Raw genomic sequence first — 18,895 nt, 5'->3', positions numbered from 1 at the left:
TTTTCCACAGTGGCTGCACCAGTTTGCACTCCCACCAGCCGTGTACGAGGGTTCCCTTCTCTCCGCATCCTCTCCAACACTTGTTTTCTGTCCTGTTAATTATAGCCATTCTAATGGGCGTGAGGTGATATCTCATTGTAGTTTTTATCTGCATTTCCCTGATAGTGATGTTGAACAACTCTTCATGTGCCTGTTGCCCATCTGTATATCTTCTTTGGAAAAAAGTCTGTTCAGATTTCTTGCCCATTTTTTAATTGGGTTGTTGGTTTTTTTGTTGTTGAGATGTGTGAGTTCTTTATATATTTTGGATATGAACCCCTTATCAGATACATGGTTTGCAAATATAGTCTCCCAGTTGTTAGGTTGTCTTTTTGTCTTGTTGATGGTTTCCTTTGCTGTGCAGAAGCTTTTTAGTTTGGTGTAGTCTCATTTGTTTATTTTTTCTATTGTCTCCCTTGCTCACTCAGACATGGTACTTGAAAATATGCTAAGACTGATGTCAAAGAGCATACTGCCTATGTTGTCTTCTAGAAGCTTAACGGTTCCAGGTCTTATCTTCAAGTCTTTAATCTATTTTGAGTTAATTTTTGTGTATGGTGTAAGATAGTGGTCCAGTTTCATTCTGTTGCATATGGCTGTCCAGTTTTCTCAATAGCATTTCTTGAAGAGACTCTCCTTTCTCTATTGTATGTTCTTGGCTCCCTTCTTGAAAATTAGCTGTCCATATATGTGTGGGTTTATTTCTTGGCTCTTGATTGTGTTCCATTGATCTGTGTGTCTGTTTTTGTGCCAGTACCACGCTGCTTTGGTTACTATAGCTTTGTAGTATATTTTGAAATCAGGGAGTGTGATACCTCCAGCTTTATTCTTTTCTCTCAGGATTACTTTGGCTATTCAGGGTCTTTTGTTGTTCCATATAAATTTTAGGATTCTTTGTTCTATTTCTGTGAAAAATGTTGCAACTTTGATAGGGACTGCACTGAATCTGTAGATTGCTTTAGGACGTATGGACATTTTAACTATGTTAATTCTTGCAATCCAAGAGCACAGAATATCTTTCCATTTCTTTGTGTCTTCAATTTCAACAATATTTTATAGTTTTCAGTGTACAGATCTTTCACCTCTTTGGTTAAGTTTATTCCTACATGATTTATTCTTTTTGTTGCATGCTGTATTTTTAAATTGTTAGTAATCTCCAAATCCTTTCAGTGAACTGACTTCAATTTTTCCAACTTTTTGATTATTTAAATGAAACATGATCCCTGTAGAAAAACATTTGTTTTCCAACTTTTGCAATTTCCCAGGAACAAAATTGTTTTTTAGATTGGTATCTTGAATAATACACGGCATGCAAGGTCTATCCTAGTTTGGAATTCTAAAAGTATAAATATTTTATTTCAGTTCAATTTCTTTACTTTTGTATTAATCAATGTGAATTAACTTTAATGGTATGCTGATATACATAAAGTCATTCCACAGTAGGTATTACACAGTCAATATAAGAAAATATTGGCTGACTAATAAAAAAAAATAGATACTACAGCCAAGGAAAAGGAAGGGGCTGGAAAAGAGATAGCTGAAGCAAATAAGGCAAAATCTTGGTATTTGTTGAATCTGGGTGTAGGTATATGGAAGTTCATTGTACTATTTTCTACTTCTGGTGTGTTTGAAAATTTTCGAGTTAAAAAAAATTATTTTCTTTTCAACATTAAAGTGTCCCCTTATACCCTGTTTTAAAATGCCAAGGAATGGAAAGTTTGGACTAAAGATGGTTTTGACGTTGCCAAAGCTCCAATCCAAAGATGGCGGCATGGAAAGAATGTGTGGGAACCCATGATAGCAAACATCGGTTCTTCAAGCTGTGAGATTTAGCTGTAAGATTTGTTAGTTTGCTGGGGCCACCATAACAAAATAATACGCTTGTGGCTCAAACAACAGAAATTTATTTTCACATATTTATGGAGGCTAGATGTCCAAGATCAAGGTGTCAGGAGGTTTGGCAGGTCGTCTTGGCTTGCCTTCTCGCTGTGTCCTCACATGGCCTTTTCTCTTTGCTCACAGCCCTGATGTCTCTGTGTCCAAATTTCCTCTTCTCAAAAGGACACCAGTCAGTTTGGATAGGGCTCACCTTAACGGCCTCACTTTAACTTAATTATCCCTTTAAAGGCCTTTTATAGTCACACTCTGAGGTACTGAGGGTTTAGGGCTTCAACGTATGAATTTTGTTGGGGTTAAACTGGTTCCAGTTCCAATGTGGATGGTAGTTACCCCAACCAACAAGCAGTTCTTGGATGCCAGAAGGGTGTCCAAGACTTCAACTCAATTCTAACACTATCCACTCTGAGACAGAATCAGATTCCACAGGTAAAGGGCTCAGTCCCACAAGACCGCCTTCCACATCAGCTGCCCATCACAAGACCAGGTTATTACCTGTGCTTCTGACCGAATAGCTATAGATTGGAGGTTCCAATGCCCCTCTCCAACTCACGATGTCAATCGCACGTCCAGGTTGTCACCTGTACCTCTGACTGACTGGCTATAAATCAGAGCTTCCCACAACACGCTCCATGGTTTCAATTAATTTGCTAGAAGGGCTCAAAGAACTCAGGAAACTGTTTACTCACTAGATTACCAATCTATTATAAAAAGATACAGCTCAGGAACATCCAGATCCTAAGAGATACATAGGGAAAGGTATGGAAAAAGGGTGTGGAGCTTCCATGCCCTCTCCAGACTCACCACTCTCCCCAAATCTCCACTTGTTGACCAACACGTAAGCTGTCTGAACCCCATCCTTTTGGGTTTTCATAGAGGCTTCATTACATAGGCTGATTGTTAAATCACTGGCTATTGGTGATTGATTCAACCTCGAACACTTCTCCCCTCCCCAGAGATTGGGGGTGGGGCTGAAAGTTCCAACCCTCTAAACACAAGGTTGGCTCCATTGGCAACCAGCCCCCATCCTTAGGAGATTTCCCAAAAGCCACCCCATTAACCTAACAAAAGACACGTTTATCACTTTCAACTCTTAGGAAATTCCAAGGGTTTTGGGACCTGTGAGCCAGGAACTGTGGACAAAGACCTAACATATATGAGAAATATATTTTGGTCATCTGAATGACCAAATACATATTTCTTATAAGTCACAATATCGCAGGGGGACACAACTCAGCCTATAACATTAGCCAAAAGTCTGTATAAACTCTATTAACTAAATGTTTAATGAATGTTTATCCTAGTGAGATATTTGTTTTTTATTTTAGATTGAATTTGGTATATACATTTGCATATTAAGGTCCCTTGTATAACTAATACATATAATACACTTAAGACCATTTTACTAAACTTGGTTAATCAATGTTTCAATTAACCAGTATTTTTATTGTATGTCCATTTTAACAGTTTTTTCAGCAATTTTTATGAGACCAAATCTTTGGTCATGATGTATTTCCCTAATCATAATGTTTGTATGGGAAAATTATTTTCTTTGTAGCAATTGAATTTACGGCAATTTAAAGGAATTTCGTTGCCACAAAGTGGGTACTTCTTTTCCTTACGTAAGGTATACCGTCCCCTAAATCTTTTGCTGAAACTTCCCTTTTAAATGTCTTAGCTGCCTTCCCTTTGATAGGTAGAATCAAGGAATATTAGCATTAGAGGTCATATGGAATGTGAAACCAGCAAACAGCCATTGATGATTAAGTATCTAGGTACTAAAGTTTTTCCTTTTTGCAATTACTGCGTATAGCTTTTAGCTGTTTAACCCGCCCATTGTTAACTGTGCTGTTTAGGCGATATGCCATCTGACTCCCACTAGGGTCCTACAGATAACATCTCTCTGGAACCTGGGTCACCATGGTAATGGGTGTGTGAGCTGTTCTTCAGGAATTAGAACTCCTTGTCCACTTCAGGCAGGTTGAGACCACCAACTCATCAACTGGGCCCACACAGATGTCCGATAGGTGACCTTTTGACCTCAAGAGGCTAAAAACTCCACCCTCAGATCATGGTAACACCACCATTTTGTGAGCATGAGTCCTATGAAGAGGAATGAAGTCTGACTACACTTGCGCAGATCATCAATTACCTCATCTCTCCTCACCTCCAATCACCTCTCTCCACATTTCAGACCACCTTGCCCCCTACCCCATAAATATCCCTGAGTCCCTATTTTCAGGGAAGCAAATTTGAGGCTCATGCTCTCACTTCCTCGCATGGCTGCCTTGTGAGTAAACTCTGTCTCTGCTGCAATCTCATCGTCTCAGTGTTTGGCTTTCTGGGAGGCGGGCAAAAATGAACCTGGTTCAGTAACAAATGGGTTTCAATTACACATCATCTCCCATTGACTGGTGCTGGTTGCTGTATTGAGGAAGCTTCCTGGGCTGATCTGGAGTCAGAGAGAAGGAATATTTGCCATTCCCAATGTGGTCTAGACCCCCCATAGCTCTCTCCCCTCCCCTTCTCCCTTCTCTCCTGTCCTTTTCTTTCCTTTCCTTTCTCCTAGGTTTGAGCACCTTCTAGGTGCTGAGGATCCAGCAATGAATAAGACAGGGAGAGCGTGCCTTCCTGGACTTTGAGGCAGAGGGGCAGGGGAGAGACAGATAATAAGCACATAAGCAAATGAATAAGACAAATCCAGATAGTGGTAAGGATAAAGAAATAAAGCATAAGGAACCGAGTTCCAAATTCAAAACTTACTGCAAGACCCTTCCTTCTCCAGAGAAGGTAAAAAACAGCTCCCTAGAGTTGTGGCAGGGACCGGAGGGTATTCAGACAAACAGACACACATAGGAGGGTTAAAGATATTAGGATTAATCCAAGATATTACAACAAAAAAGTTATAGTCAAACACATGGGTCTCTCATGAAGTGTAAGCCAAAGTTTGCATACATTTTCAACAAAAACAAGAAATGTCGTGCTTTTGGACTGCTGTTTTTCCCAAAGTGGAAAGTTTGTTCTTTGATCCTGGAGTACTGAAAGGAAAAGCCTGAGACTCACTTACACTGTACATTTATTAAAATGAGCTCGCCTGACCTGTCTTTGATGCCATTGTGTGCAAGTTTGAGAACAGAAAGGCTATCTGAAAGAAAAAAAGAAAATGGGTCCAATATTATGGTTCACAGACAAAGGGCCTTTATTTTCTCACAACCAAATTATCCATAAAGTCACTGACCCAACATTACTCATTTCTCTGTCATCAAAAACACAGTAGCTGCAGGTTTGGTACAAAAACATCTTTAGGCATCAATATAAGAATGGGCTTTTTCAAAATCCCCTCTGCTCATTTTTTTCCTAACCTGGGTAGGCTTTCTGTACACAAAGACAGTACTGTGCCTCTCTCTACTGTGTAACAATAGGGTTTCATTTTGATGAAATGTAAATAGTAATGTTGATATTTTGTCAAATTTATTACAATAGGATTCCATTCAAAGTGTCTAAAGTCTAAAATAACGTGCTTCAGTAGCCTACAGTTGCCTCTAGGAAAAGCATCCCCCATATTAAGGATGTTAGACTTGTGCCAAGTACAATGGCCATATCAGTTACACTTCAAACTGTCTTGAAAATGGCATTTCTCAAAGTGTGGCCACAAGCTATGTGTGTATCAGAATCACTGGGGTAGCTGCTGGGAGGCAGATTCAAGAACCTGCTCCTTACCAGCTGAACAGGAACCAAGTTTGAGCACCAGGGCCCTAAAGCTTTTAAGGACCCTTCTGAGTCACTGCTATTCACCACCCAAGAATTTTAGCACCTCTTCCCTCCATGGCTTTTCACTTATAAACCAACAGAGACAAAGAACATAACAACAAATAAAGCCATGCAGAAAAACAGACAGGACTAATGAATAGATAGATTCTTTCTTATGGGCAGTGATAGGGCAATAAATTGGAAAAACAAATAGAAATTTCACATGTACCTCAAAGGAATCAAATTGCTGTGTACATGTTCACTATGCATTTATATATATAGCTCTACGACCCCTCATCCCAAACCCCTGGGTATAAACGTATTTCAGGATTTGGATATTTTTTAATACTCTAGAAACTTAATAGATTTATATATCATATGTTATATAATACCCCCAGCAAAGTCTGAAGAGTCACCTTGTAAATTAAGCACATTAAATTTCTTAGCAAAGATATATATACTCTATGACCCGGCCTTTTCACTCCTAGGTTTATATCCAACAGAAATAAGGACACACGTGCAAAGAAAAAGCATGTGCACAAGCTCACAGCAGCTTTATCTGGAATAACTCCACACTGGAAACAATCCAAACGACCATCAACATTAGACTAGACAAATTTTGGTACATTTAACCAATGGACTACTATACACAATGAAAACTCATAAACCACAGCTACACAACATGGATAAATAGCTCAAAAATGATGTTAATTGAAAGATGCCAGTCACAAAAATGCATACTGTATGATTCTTCTACGTAGCTAACTCCAAAATAAACTCATCTATGATGAGATGGTGGTCATAGTGTACCTTTGGGAGGGGGCACTTTCCGAGTGCTGTAAAATGTTCTTTCTTGATCTAGGTGGTGGTTACCTAGGTGTGTTCATTTTGTAATAATTTATTGAGATCCTATATAAATACTATATGTCAAATGTAAAACGTTTTAAAAAACATGCTATCACTTTAATTTGCTATCATCTCATTTCCCTAATTTTATCTTTCAAATTGATTCAAATATTAATGGACCCTTACTAATATGCCATGTGCTATGCTAGGCATTAAGGATACTCAAAAAGCCTTTTTTATTTAGCACAGCAGATTGCTTGATAAATACTTATAGGCTTCATTGCTTGCCTGTTTTGCTAGATGCCAAGTAGGACAAGCTCTTAGTGGGTAGAATTAGCTACCAAGCTACTCGTGTTTCTATACGGTTCTCACCACCAGTTCTTAAACTATGGCTCCTGGCTGCCACACTTCCAGACCTTTGGGTCAGTCAGCCAGACTCCCACACACTTCACCTGGGATGGCCCATGGAAGCAAAGCCATGCACAGTAGTAGCTGGGGTGTGGGGATGACCACTCAGGACCTTACGACACTCCTCTATTCTGACCATTTCCTTGCCCCTTGCCCAATGTGGCATCCTTCATTAGTGAGCCTGTTGACCACCTATTCTTTCTCTTCCATTTGAATTCAACTCTTAAGGCAGCGGGCTGCCATAAGTACTTATAAACCCAGCCTATTCAAAAGCCATTAAGAAAATGAAAACTCTCCCAGCCCAGGATTCCTTCTATGTAGCAATGATGATAAGACAGACGCATGCAGCAATGTGCAGTCAAGAGCGCTTGGTCTGTGTTCACTGGTGGCACCCACAGCAGAGGGAGAAACAAAAGGCAGGCGTGTGTGTGCCCAGCAGTTCTGAAACTTGGAGCCTTCAGGCATCCCTTTCTGTGGATGTTTCAAGCCCTTCCTCATAATCTTCAACATTTTCCTCTGATCAAGTGCCTCCCAAAGTCCCCCCAGCTGCTCCCCCAGGGCAGGCCTCGCCAGACCATGGCTCCCACTCGCTGGACTTCCAGCTGTGCTCCTGGCTTACCTCTCTTGGTGTTGCAAGAATATCTTATCTAAACAGCCTCTTTCTCTGCATCCCAATGTCTTGTTGATTGAAACTTCTTACTGTGTGAGTTGAGTTTTTCTAATTCTACTGATTTGATACACTTTATTCTCAACAACAAAACATAACTTAAAAGTATTCTTTTGTGAATACTTGTAAAAGTGATGGATGTTAAGCAGACTTACTGTGGCGGTCATTTTGCAATATATACAAATATCAAATCATTATGTTGCACACCTGAAATTAATATAATAGTATACGTGAGTTGTACCTCAATAAAAAAATAAGAGTAATACAACTAAAAAAAAGTATTCTCAAATGTGCACAACCACATAATTATATATCTTTTAAAATACAGAACGCATTTTAAGGTACATTTCACATACATGTTATGTAGTGATTTCTCCCTACAATACAATAACTTGCCTTCCTCGTTATTCCTCACCACTAGTAAACTGGCATTTGGAGTTTTCAGCTTCCCTCCTAGTCTTGGACTTTGTGCCCATCTTTAGCCAGGGCAACTCCTCTGTTTCCATTTCAGACTCTAGGAATTAAAATTGAGAACTTTCAAGAACTCTTTTATTAATTCATTTACAAATAACAAAAACCCATAACAAAAAACCTCAGACCACACTTTGAGAACCAGTGCCCTAGTCTAATCTCATTTTACATATAAGGAAGCTGGATCTGATAGAGATTAGGTAAGAAACCCAACATGGCCTCTTAAGGATGAGATACAGAACCGAGACTGTGTGTCTCACTTTTCTTGGTTTAGGTTCTCGATCAGAAATCTGGAAAATATACCCTAATGATCTGTCCTGTTCGCTCTAGTTGCAAGGACTGTCACAATATATTACCGAAAAATTTTTGTTTTAAATAAAACAGAAGAGGAAAACCAACAAACATGATAAATTCTGCAACAGGCAACAGGCGTTAGCATTTCAGTCAGGATCTTTGTTTCAACTGAAACACAAAGGCAGTCTATTGCACCCGACTCCATGCACGCTGCCAATGACAAACTGCAGTCAATATCACAGAGAAATACAGAAAGCGGAATTACCACAGTATCACCATTTATCACATTTTCTCAGTCTGAAGTACAATTCATGACAAAATCCCAGAAAATTTTTCACAAGTGCGAGCTGAAAAGGTGGTGGATATATTAAGAGAGTGCAAACACACTGGCAGTCATACGGAACTTTTCAGATAAAGTGGAGTTGTTCCGAAATGTAAATATTTTTCATTCTCTAACCAGACCTTATTTTGTTTTTTTTTTAGGGAAATCAGGGAATTTTCTTGTTCACCAGAGATGATTTCCTTTGTATCCTACCAGATGATTCAAGTCTTCTTTAAATGGATCGTAGCCTTGTTCCTTTAAACAACGCAGTGCCCAGAAAAGTTGGTCCAGGGGAGGAAATTCCTCCCAAGGAACCCACTCCCAACCTAGAACAGAAAGACACCAAGTCCATTTATTTAGCTGAAAGGAAACAAAGGATATTTATTTTGGCAAGTTAACCTATACTTAAAAAAAATGAAATAAATTTAAAAATGATTTGCTGTTAATAAAATAAAGCACAACAGTGATGCTATGCATTAGCTCAGCTATATAAACAGAATTACCGTTTAGAATAATGATCTTAAGAAGAGAACAGTGATGGTTTAACGCATGCTGTTGTTTGAACATGAAGCCAAGTTTACAGCAGCAACCTTGTGGCAAAACCCAGATTTAGTACCATTAAATTTTGATTTAAATATTTGGCTAAACAAAACACACAGAACTTTATATACAGCAGGTTACACTACAGTAAAATAAACCAGTTTCCTCACCTATAAAACTAGGTAGGTTATAAAATTTCTAAGCTAACCTCTATCTCTTAAAAAAGTAATGGAAGCTGTGCAGAGAATAAAAAATATTCTCTGTGCTGTGGTATATTTTAGATAGAATGACAAATATGGAGGAAGTGATGTAAACAAAATCCACTGACACAAGAAAGATTTAACAGCCTATTAGTTGTAAAATACATGAAATCCTAGAAAAATATTCTAGGCAATAGTATTTTTTTGGATGATTTAAATGTAAACAACACGAAAGCTGAGATGCTCATGACAGGTGAACATATAAATACTATATTAAGACATATACTCCATGTTCTAAATGTTTCTTTATGATTACACATAATCAATACCTATGTGTGAGGACTGTTTCTTCCATTATTTCTCTGCCTATAAAATACAGGCATGTAGTTTCATTCTGGGAAGGCAGGGGACAAAGAATCCATGAAATTGGAACAAGTTCAGGAAGGGGTGATCAGCAACTATTGCCATGTGCTAACAGAGTGAGAGAGTGAGAAAGAGAGAGAGAGACAGAGAGAGACAGATTGCCCAACAGTGTGCTGCAAGATGCTGAATTAACTGAATCTCAAGAGCTGTCTGTAAAGTTTATCCCCCATCTCCTAGAATATGAAGCATCCGGATGATCCCCCTCATTATAATCAGATGGTGGGAGGAAAGATGCAGTAACTAGTAAACTGAAGCAGGCTATCCAGATCCAGGACCTGATGAACATGGGACAGAGACGGCATCTCTATACTATAAGTAAAACAAAGCCCCACCGAGCCGTTGCATCTTGGCCAGGCTGCAGGTGGTTACCAGCAAGGGCTCCAACTGGGAAAAAAGTGAAAATAATTCCTGCTACACTGTTTCTAAGAGATAGAGAGGAACAAGTGTTTCTGATCAAATCTGACTTGGGGCTTTAACCTTGGGCTTTGTAAAATCACACTGCTTGATGTGAGATGACTAGCAACGTCAGAGGGTCAACAGAGCGAAGGTAGGCAAACAAAAAAAGTTACATAAATGAATTAAAAAATCACAAAGCATGTAAAAACTACTCAAAACTACTATATTCCAGGAGGTAAAAACAATATATACAATAATATAGTAACAAAAACTCTAATAAAGAACTTCATAAAGTAGGGTAATAACCTTTTAGAAGAACTTCAGAAAGCTGAATAAGGACCTTTTAGAAGTTATTGAAAAGCAGGCCAATGTAGGTACCACATTTGAGAAGCTCACAGCAAGAGGTTTGCTGGTATATTCATTCCCTGGAAGCGTCCTTCCTTCAACATCTTCCGAACACTGATTACGAGCCAGGCACAGTGTCAGGCAGGGGCGAGTCAAAGATGAAGAAGCCAAAATTTCTGCTCCTTATGTATTCAAAGTTCAGTAAAGGAAAATAGTAAGTACGGTCTGAAGCTGAATTGCTGAGCTGAATGTGAGGTGCCTTGTGAATATTACGGGATAACTAGAAACACAGGCCTGCAGCTCAGAAGAGCAAGATGAGAAGTTGTGATGTGCGCCAGAGTTCACCAGCTCAAATCCCTCCAGAGACTAGGCAGGGCAGGAGCTCTGAAGAAACAAAGGGCCCGCTCGGCGAGTGAGACTGTGAAAGCCCGTGGTCCAGTCAGTGACTCTGTTCTTTTCTCCTCAGCACCTTCTCTATTCCTTGCTTCTTGTGAAGGGGACTAAGTACAAAAAACTTAACTATTTCATCATATTTGTCTTACCTAGCCTCAGATTTTTTTTGCCCGAAGAAAAGATAAAAATAAGGATGTGTTCATTCCTTTCAAGTTTAGGGCTCTATTTTAAAATAACAACAATCTGTGCTTATTACCAGAATAAATTATATCTCAAAACTAAATTAAAAAAAATTCAGTTATATGTAATATATTTTGCTTTGGAAAGAAAAAAGTAAATTGAGTCCTACAAAAAGTATTGAAATGGAAATATGCATATCTAAACTTCAATTTAATATTAAAATGCCAAGCAATCAGCTGCTCCTCCCCCCAGCTTCGGAATGTCAAAACTATTGATTTTTCCATCGTTATTGTCCTGGGCTCTCCTCTCTCCTAGTCCTCATTTTTTCTGGATAATTAGGGATGAGAGAGACAGGACAGACTTGTAGAAAACTCCCCCAATGAACCTGGCACAGTTCTTATCTACCTCTTCTGCCTTCCACTTCTTGAGGCCTGAATAATTTTATTTGTACCCTAGGACAACTGAAGGCCTTTGGATAATTTTTGGGTGTTTCTTTCTGTGATATTGTGAACTAAGACATATATATTTGGTCTTTATCTTGCTTTCCCAGCAGAGTTCCTAAAACTTTGGTAATTTCCCCAGTGATAGGGCTGAGAGAAGCATCTTTTATTATCCAGAATAAGCCCTCTTTAACCACACCTGAGTTTATGCTAATATGACAACAGGTGGCTGGGGGGCCCCTAGATAGCTTCAGGATGGGGCAGGGTGACCAGAAACACTAACTTGGAACTTTTAGGGTTGGCACTTTCAGCCCCACCTCCCCACCTTAGGGGAGGGGAGAGGGGCTGGAGATTGACTTAATCGCCAGCGGACAATGATTTAATCAATCACGGGAACCTCCATTACACAGGAAGCTCCATGAAAACCCTACACAACTGGGTTCGGAGAACTTTGGAGTTGAACACAGCGAAGCGCTGGGAGGGTGGCAGGCTGGAGAGAGTGAGATAGCTCCATAACCCTGCCCCATACCTTGCCCTGTGCATCTCTTCCACTGGCTGCTCCTGAGTTGTATCCTTTCTAATAAACTGGTAACATAGTATTTTTCTGAGTTCTCTGGGCCATTCTAGCAAATGGATGAACCTGAGGAGGGGATTGTGGGGACCCCCGATAGCCTGGCGGTCAGAAGTACAGGAGGCCAGGACTTGAGACTGGCGTTTGAAGTGGGGGCAGTCTTGTGGGACTGAGCTCTTGAAGTGTTGGAATCTGACGCTAACTCCAGGACTGAACTGATTGTAGGGCACTGCTGCTGTCTGGGGAGTTGGAGAACTATTTGGTGTGAGCAGAAAACCCACACATTTGTGTCAGAGTGTTGTGAGTAAAAACAGCTCACATTTTACTAGCTCATTTTAGATGTTTCCAAGTAGTTACTTATTTTATAAAAAATCTCTTATGACTCAACAGGCCTTCAGGTGGAACACACCCTTCTGTTCATTCAAGCAAATCAATCTGTAAAACACTCTAGATGTGATTTATTCATTCTAGAAATATCACTTCCTCCAGGCCTCTGCATATATGTCCCCTTGTCAGAAACCTGCCCTGACCACAGCACCCATGTACCACTATCCTTACACAGCTTATTTTTATTCTTATTCCTTACCATTGCTATCATAAAATATTTGCTAATTTGTTGCCTTTCTCCCCAATAAAATGTAAAGTCCAGGAGGGCAGGGACTTTGTTCCATACACCACTGATTCTTTAGTGCCTGGAACAGTGTCTGACACACAGTACTCAAGAAGTATTTGTTAAATGAAAAGACTCTTCCATATTGGAGGAGAAATTAAATGTTGAGAGGGAAGGGCCAGCACACGAGATCACTGGGATAAGCCCTCATATAGCAAATAATATACTCAGCAAGTTTGATATTTTTCTCTTTAGTTCCTTTTCTCATGGAGTTTTATGAAATTTGAAGAGAGATGATACATGCAAAGCCCTTAAAACAATGCTTAGCATGCAGTAGATGATAGCAGTTACTGCCATTAAAGCTTTCGGAGCACTCAATTCAACCTGGAAGGTAACAGTCATTGTTTTGTTAGATTAGTCATTCTCTAAAAAAGGAATTTATTGCCTCTCTTGTACAGGTGAGAAAACTGAGGAAGGCTCATCAAATGTTTTCTTTAAAAACCAAGTGTGAAACAAAATTAAACACTAAAAATAAAACTAATATTTACACTGAGTACTTACTGTGTTCACTAGGTTGTTTATGTGGGTTAACCCATATTATCCTTATATCAACCCATCTGAGGTGGTTACTATTACCACAGATGGAAAGAGGCCCAGAGATGGTAAATAACTTGCCCAGGGTTACAGACCTCTAAGTGGAAGCACCAGGACGTAAGCCAGGTGGTCTGGCCCCACAGCCAGTTCTCTTTCTGCTGTGTCCTTTGTCTCCAGGATTTAAGTATATGTACATTTCTATAGGAAGAGAATCTAATCCTCTTCATGTGGTGACATAATGTAATACTGCTTCAGACGATATGCTCCCCTCAGAGAAAATGCATATTATATATAATTCCCTTACTTTCATTTTTCTCAGGCTCTACATTTTTTGGTTCTGAATCCTGAGTCACATCCACCTCTCCTTTCATTAGTATAGTGACATAATGGTAATTCTCTTCCTCAACGAAAGAATTCACAACCGAGGCAAAGCGAACATTTTTCAGATGAAGAGCTGCTTCTTCCCAGGTTTCCCTTTGAGCACATTCCTCCCAGCTTTCACTGGAAAACAGAAACACATCATTCATTATATTCAATTCTATTTAGGTAAACTTTTTTTTTTGCCACGAACTTCTTGGCTAGAAATTTCTAGTATAACGCAAAAAGAACTGTAATTGGCTCATGTTTTAAAACAATAAATCAACAACCCTGTCTTCAACACTCTGTTTATCCTGTACCTAGTTATCTGAAGACCAAAAGGACTTCAGATTGAACAAAAAAAATGAACATTTGGCCAATTCTGCACTAGTTCACAGGCCTGGGAGCACACTGCAACCAGGAGGCAGTTTAGCGTATCAGTTAAGAGCACAGGCTTGGGTGTCAACTCGACCCAGGTTTGAGTTCCAAGTCTATCAAGAAATGGATGATGTCTTTTCCTGTAGTCTCAGAAGTTTAGTTTAAGCCTCAAAATTGAGGACAATAGGCAATAAGTGCCTCTGAATTCTAAAGAGTATAGCAAGAGAGCAAACAGATGCCATCTAAACTCAAGGGTCAGCTAAGGAAAGCCAAAGTGGACTTTTGAGCCTCCCCTCCCCAGTCTTCATAAGAAAGACAGGAGATCTTTGTTGGGGAGGGTAAGTTGTCAGTTTTCAGTCTAGTAGACATGACTCCCTTCCTCCTGATGAGGGGCCAACTCTGCCCCCAAACCAAGTAAGGAGTCCTGCAAGGGAATTAGTCATAGAGATGGGGTGTGACCCCCAAGAAGGAGATACTGATGTGTCACTCTTCTGCTAAAGACACCCTGAGCGGAAACTCACAAGTCTACCCTGATGCATCAGAGCAGAGCTGGTAGGAGGGTGAGAGCTCTTGGTAAGTCTGAAACGCGTTGCTTGGTGTTTAGGGATGCATGTGAATACAGAGACTGATGCTTATTCCCACTTTGGGAATTTGGAAGACAGGAGATTGGCTAGAGCAGCCACGATGGCTGTGCAAGGAAAAAGGGCAGCAGTGAAAGCAATATTCCCATTGTGAATTTCCTTTGGGCCAAGCAGATGCTACAAGAGATTGCTGGGGACCCTACAGAAAAAAAAAAGTAGGATGCTATGCTAAATGCAAGAGCTAGGGGAGGGAGGTCAGCCACCTTTGGAAGGGAACTGTGCAGTGCAGAAAGCCTTGCAGGTCTTCCAAACAACCGACAAACATACTCTGAGAAAGAGAGCACACAGATGAACCCCGCACCCAGAGGGCACCAATGGATGGGTCACAGCAGCACTAGTCATGGAAAAGCACATTGGGGAAGGAAGGAGAGCAGAAACAGTGAGAAGAGGAGGAGGTGGAGAAAGAGCAATTCAATGGCCCACCTCCTTTCCCCACTACAGGCGAGAGGGAAATGCTTGGAAGTGGATCATAATGACCCAAATGTGATTTATTTTTATAATCACGTGACAGGGAAACAACAGAATTTGCAGGAAATGTCACAGGGCAACAGAGAAGGGAAAGACAAATCCTGTTTGAAGACAATGGAAGGAGCCTATAAAGCCATTTCCTTTTGTTTCCCGTCAAATGCAGCCTGCTCAGCACACCAGGTACAAAAAGTGAAAGCACACCCGTGAAGAGCTTAGCATAATCTCCAGCACGTAGGAAAAAGCTCATTCAAGTTCAATTTTGGCTATTATTCTATATATGAGTCAAAACTCCAATACTTTCTCGTGTTAATTGTTAAGACAGCTGTCTCTAGCTATTGCTCTAGTAACTGTACTTTCTAAATAGTGCTTAGTTTGTGATAAGTTTGGCTAATGCCCACCAATAACTGAAAAAAGTATAATATGGTGAGCCGGTCTGGGCAATTGGATTCTTAATCTAGAAATTTTATTGTTTATTAACTGATGGCTTATCTTAATTATCTAAAAATGATAAATTTATTGATGCCTTTTAAAATTCTGAAGACCATTAAAAAAATTCCATGTGCTAAAAGATCATAAGAATTCTATATTTTATAAAGTCTGATTAAAAGGCACTAGGATCAAGCCTCTACTTCTAACTAGCACTTAATAAGAAATGGGTGGATTAGAAGAATATAGTCAAAACATAAGATAGCCTTCAAATGACCCCTATTCTTCAACACAGCACGGGAAAAAAAAGGAGGGGGTTACTGTTAGATCGAGACTAGAAAAAATTTATCAACCACAGGCAATATGTGCCCTTCCTTTGATCTCGATTGGTTCAAAAACAGTAAAAAGACATTTTCAAGACAATTGGGGAAAACAGTACAAACTGAGTGTCAGATGTTGTTAAAGAATTATTTTGGGGGCTGGCCCCATGGCATAGCGGTTAGGTTCAGTGCCTAGGGTTGGCAAGTTTGGATTCCAGGTGAGGACCTACACCACTCATCAGCCATGCTGTGGCAGCGACCCACATACAAAATAGAGGAAGACTGGCACAGATGTTAGCTCAGGGCCAATCTTCCTAAAGCAAAAAAAGAGTAAGATTGAAAAAAAGCCCCCAAACCAGTATTGATTATGTCAAGATAAAATCCATAGTGATTAGTTCACAAGCAACCTAATGACTACCAATTTAATAGGAAGTTTGTTGGCAAAGTTGTTGCTGTTCCCTATGTTAAACTATGGAAGAAACAGAGCATCATGCACCTAGAAACAGTCACAAGAAACAAATAATCATGGGGGAACCCCTCTAAAATCAATGAATTATTTGGAAATTATCCAAATGATTTGAAGAATAATTTGTGTAATTATATCATCCAGGAAGCAGTTCTATAATATATATTTTTATTCAGTTAGAAGATCCTATGATACATAATAAATTATTTAACATTAAAAAAATAGTATGATTGGCAATAGACGTTAGCTCAGGACAAATCGTCCCCAGCAAAAAAAAAAAAAAAATTTTGTTAACGTGTGAAAATAGTATTGTGGATGTTTTCTAATGCCTATTAAAGATACATACTTAACTATTTAGGGGTGGTATAATAGGATATCTGAATTTTCCTTTCAAATAGTCTAGAAAACAAGAGCTGTGTATATACGTCTGTTGTGGGGAGAGGAGCAGTAAAGAACGGAGAACAAGCTAAGCGACGGGTACACGAGGATTCAATGGCCATTTTCTCTACTTTTACGTATGTTTGAAACTTTTTATACTTAAGCAAACACATGTGCAGTGTCTGAACGCTCTAGATGCCCTTTATCTGCTGTTGACTTTAACCTTCTCACTTCAGAATGCACAGCCCCAGGCTTTCTTCACCCTTGTGTACAAGTGACTCCACCATGCAACCTTCTCTGCCGGTCTGATACATCACCAAATCACAGACGCCAAAGCAGAGAGGGACCTTACACACTACTTCGTCCAACCTCCTCGTTTTAAATATGGGGAAACTGAGGCCTAAAGAGTTTCACGTGCAACCACACCCACGCAAGCTGGAAACAGCAAACCTATGTGTACGTTTAAACCACAGGCAAACCGTGCAAACGTCTTAACTGACAAAACTGGACTGCTGGAGGATTATAAACACCCGCTTAACATCTCTTATGCATAAATACCAAGTAAAAAACATCTCAGAAACCAACGCCCAGCCGCGGCCAAGCAGGAGCAGAGCTGACGGGCCCGAGCTAAAGCAGCCCCATACAACGGAGAACTTCCACCATCCACCCTCACCTAGCTCAGCGCCCCTCCCCGCGCAGGCGCCCGAGCGGAGAACATAGGCGCGCGCAAGAAACGACGCAGCGTCGCCGCGCACGCACGGCCGGACGCACGCATGCACGGCGCAGCTCCGTCCGTGCGTGCGCTGCTGTCCCCGGGCGGCTGCTCACCCGAACTCCAAATGACCCCCAGGAAGCTGGAAAGTGCCGGCTCCAAACGACCCTTTCCTCTTGCCCAGGAGGACACAACGAGGATGGCTGCTGCTAGTCACCACCACTCCCACCCCGACGCCAGGCCGCCGCCCCCGCGCTGCCGCGCTGGCCGTCATCGCGCGCCAGGACCCGGCGGCCGCAGCCGGAAGTGGCGTTCGCCCCGCCCCGGGCCCCCGCCAATCTCCGGCTGCGCCGGCGCGGGCGCCCGAAATCAAAGGGGGAGCCACTTGGTCTCGAAGGAAGCTCCGCGCGTGCTGCCTCTGCCTCCCCTGGGGGTTCAGCTTGGGAAGCGTCATGTTTCCTCCCGGAGGAGGGCGAGTCATGGGGTTTCTTTTAACTAATGACACTTACTGTAGCGCTTCTAGCAGTCGTTATCATCTACTCTCAGATTCCTCCCAGCCGTGCATTTACCAGCCACTTGCTTTTATAAGCCTCTCTGCCTTTGCACATCCTATTCTTTTTTCTTTGAATGAGCTTCTCCACCACTGTAAACTCATTCTCACTGTAGCTCAAATCGGTGTGGTACCAGGGCCAGGACAGATAGTGTAGAAATATTCTAGAATAAATAACAAGTGTTCACAAGTCATGGGGAAAGAATAAGGACTGATCAATGAATTCTGGTGGGAGTTAGTTACCGATTCCGAGGAAAAACACACTGTTCCAGTTGTTTTGCACACCACGCGCCAACAGAAAATCCCACCTGAATCAGAGTTGGAATTAAACTAAAAACGAACGAATTTAAAAAGTCAGGTGGTACAAAAACTGCAACAGGAACAACCGTGCCCTCTAGTCCTGCTTCCAATCACTTTTAATTGTTTGAACTCTTCTGTCTACTTGTCTACATATTTGGAAGTAATATGCTTGTTGTGTATGTTATAGTAAATGAAGATTGATTAAGCTTTGTTATAGCATCTCTTCCACCCACAAACAAATACTTCAGTGCATTGTGCACCACAAAGATATTCTGTAATATTTTCCCAAGTAAAAATTGGCAACATATAAAAAGGATACTGTATCATGATTGAATGTGTTAGTCCCAGAAGTACAGGATTGGCTTAAAATTTGAAACAATCAGTGTAATTCATCATATTAACAGATGGAAAAGGAAGCAGATAATCATCTTAATAGATGCAGATAAAATTCGGCAAAATTTAGCACTCATCCATTAAAAAAAAGTTTAAGCACAGTAGAAATAAAAGAATTTTA

The 18,895-nt window shown here is 40.6% G+C and overlaps 1 protein-coding gene across 2 annotated transcripts; it reads right to left on the bottom strand.

Moving 5' to 3' along the window:
- Window positions 1-8,138: 8,138 nt before the first annotated feature.
- Window positions 8,139-17,805, bottom strand: NUDT15 (nudix hydrolase 15). 2 transcript variants are annotated; one of them, XM_046665045.1, is made up of 3 exons: window positions 17,648-17,805; window positions 13,690-13,886; window positions 8,139-9,019 (listed from the first exon to the last, which is right to left on the bottom strand). In XM_046665045.1, the coding sequence occupies exons 1-3, from the start codon at window positions 17,803-17,805 to the stop codon at window positions 8,877-8,879; spliced, it is 498 nt and encodes a 165-aa protein (XP_046521001.1). In that variant the 3' UTR covers window positions 8,139-8,876. The 2 variants fall into 2 exon arrangements, with proteins under 2 accessions (XP_046521001.1, XP_046521000.1); XM_046665044.1 differs by lacking the exon at window positions 8,139-9,019 and adding an exon at window positions 9,808-10,779.
- Window positions 17,806-18,895: the final 1,090 nt, after the last annotated feature.

Source organism: Equus quagga, chromosome 6, assembly GCF_021613505.1.
Source record: "Equus quagga isolate Etosha38 chromosome 6, UCLA_HA_Equagga_1.0, whole genome shotgun sequence".
In the NCBI taxonomy this organism is placed as follows: domain Eukaryota; kingdom Metazoa; phylum Chordata; class Mammalia; order Perissodactyla; family Equidae; genus Equus; species Equus quagga.
The sequence above is the reverse complement of the archived record's forward strand: the minus strand, read 5'-3'. Positions and strand labels throughout refer to the sequence as shown.

Bases quoted from the DNA above. Each gene is read 5' to 3' on its own strand.
- NUDT15 (XM_046665044.1), bottom strand. From the start codon at position 17,805: ATGACGGCCAGCGCGGCAGCGCGGGGGCGGCGGCCTGGCGTCGGGGTG. The intron at 13,887-17,647 runs GTGAGCAGCCGC...TCTGTTTTCCAG, and splicing joins GGGGGTCATTTGGAGTTCGG to TGAAAGCTGGGAGGAATGTG. The intron at 10,780-13,689 runs GTAAGGGAATTA...TGAATACATAAG, and splicing joins AGAGCCTGAGAAAAATGAAA to GAGCAGAAATTTTGGCTTCT.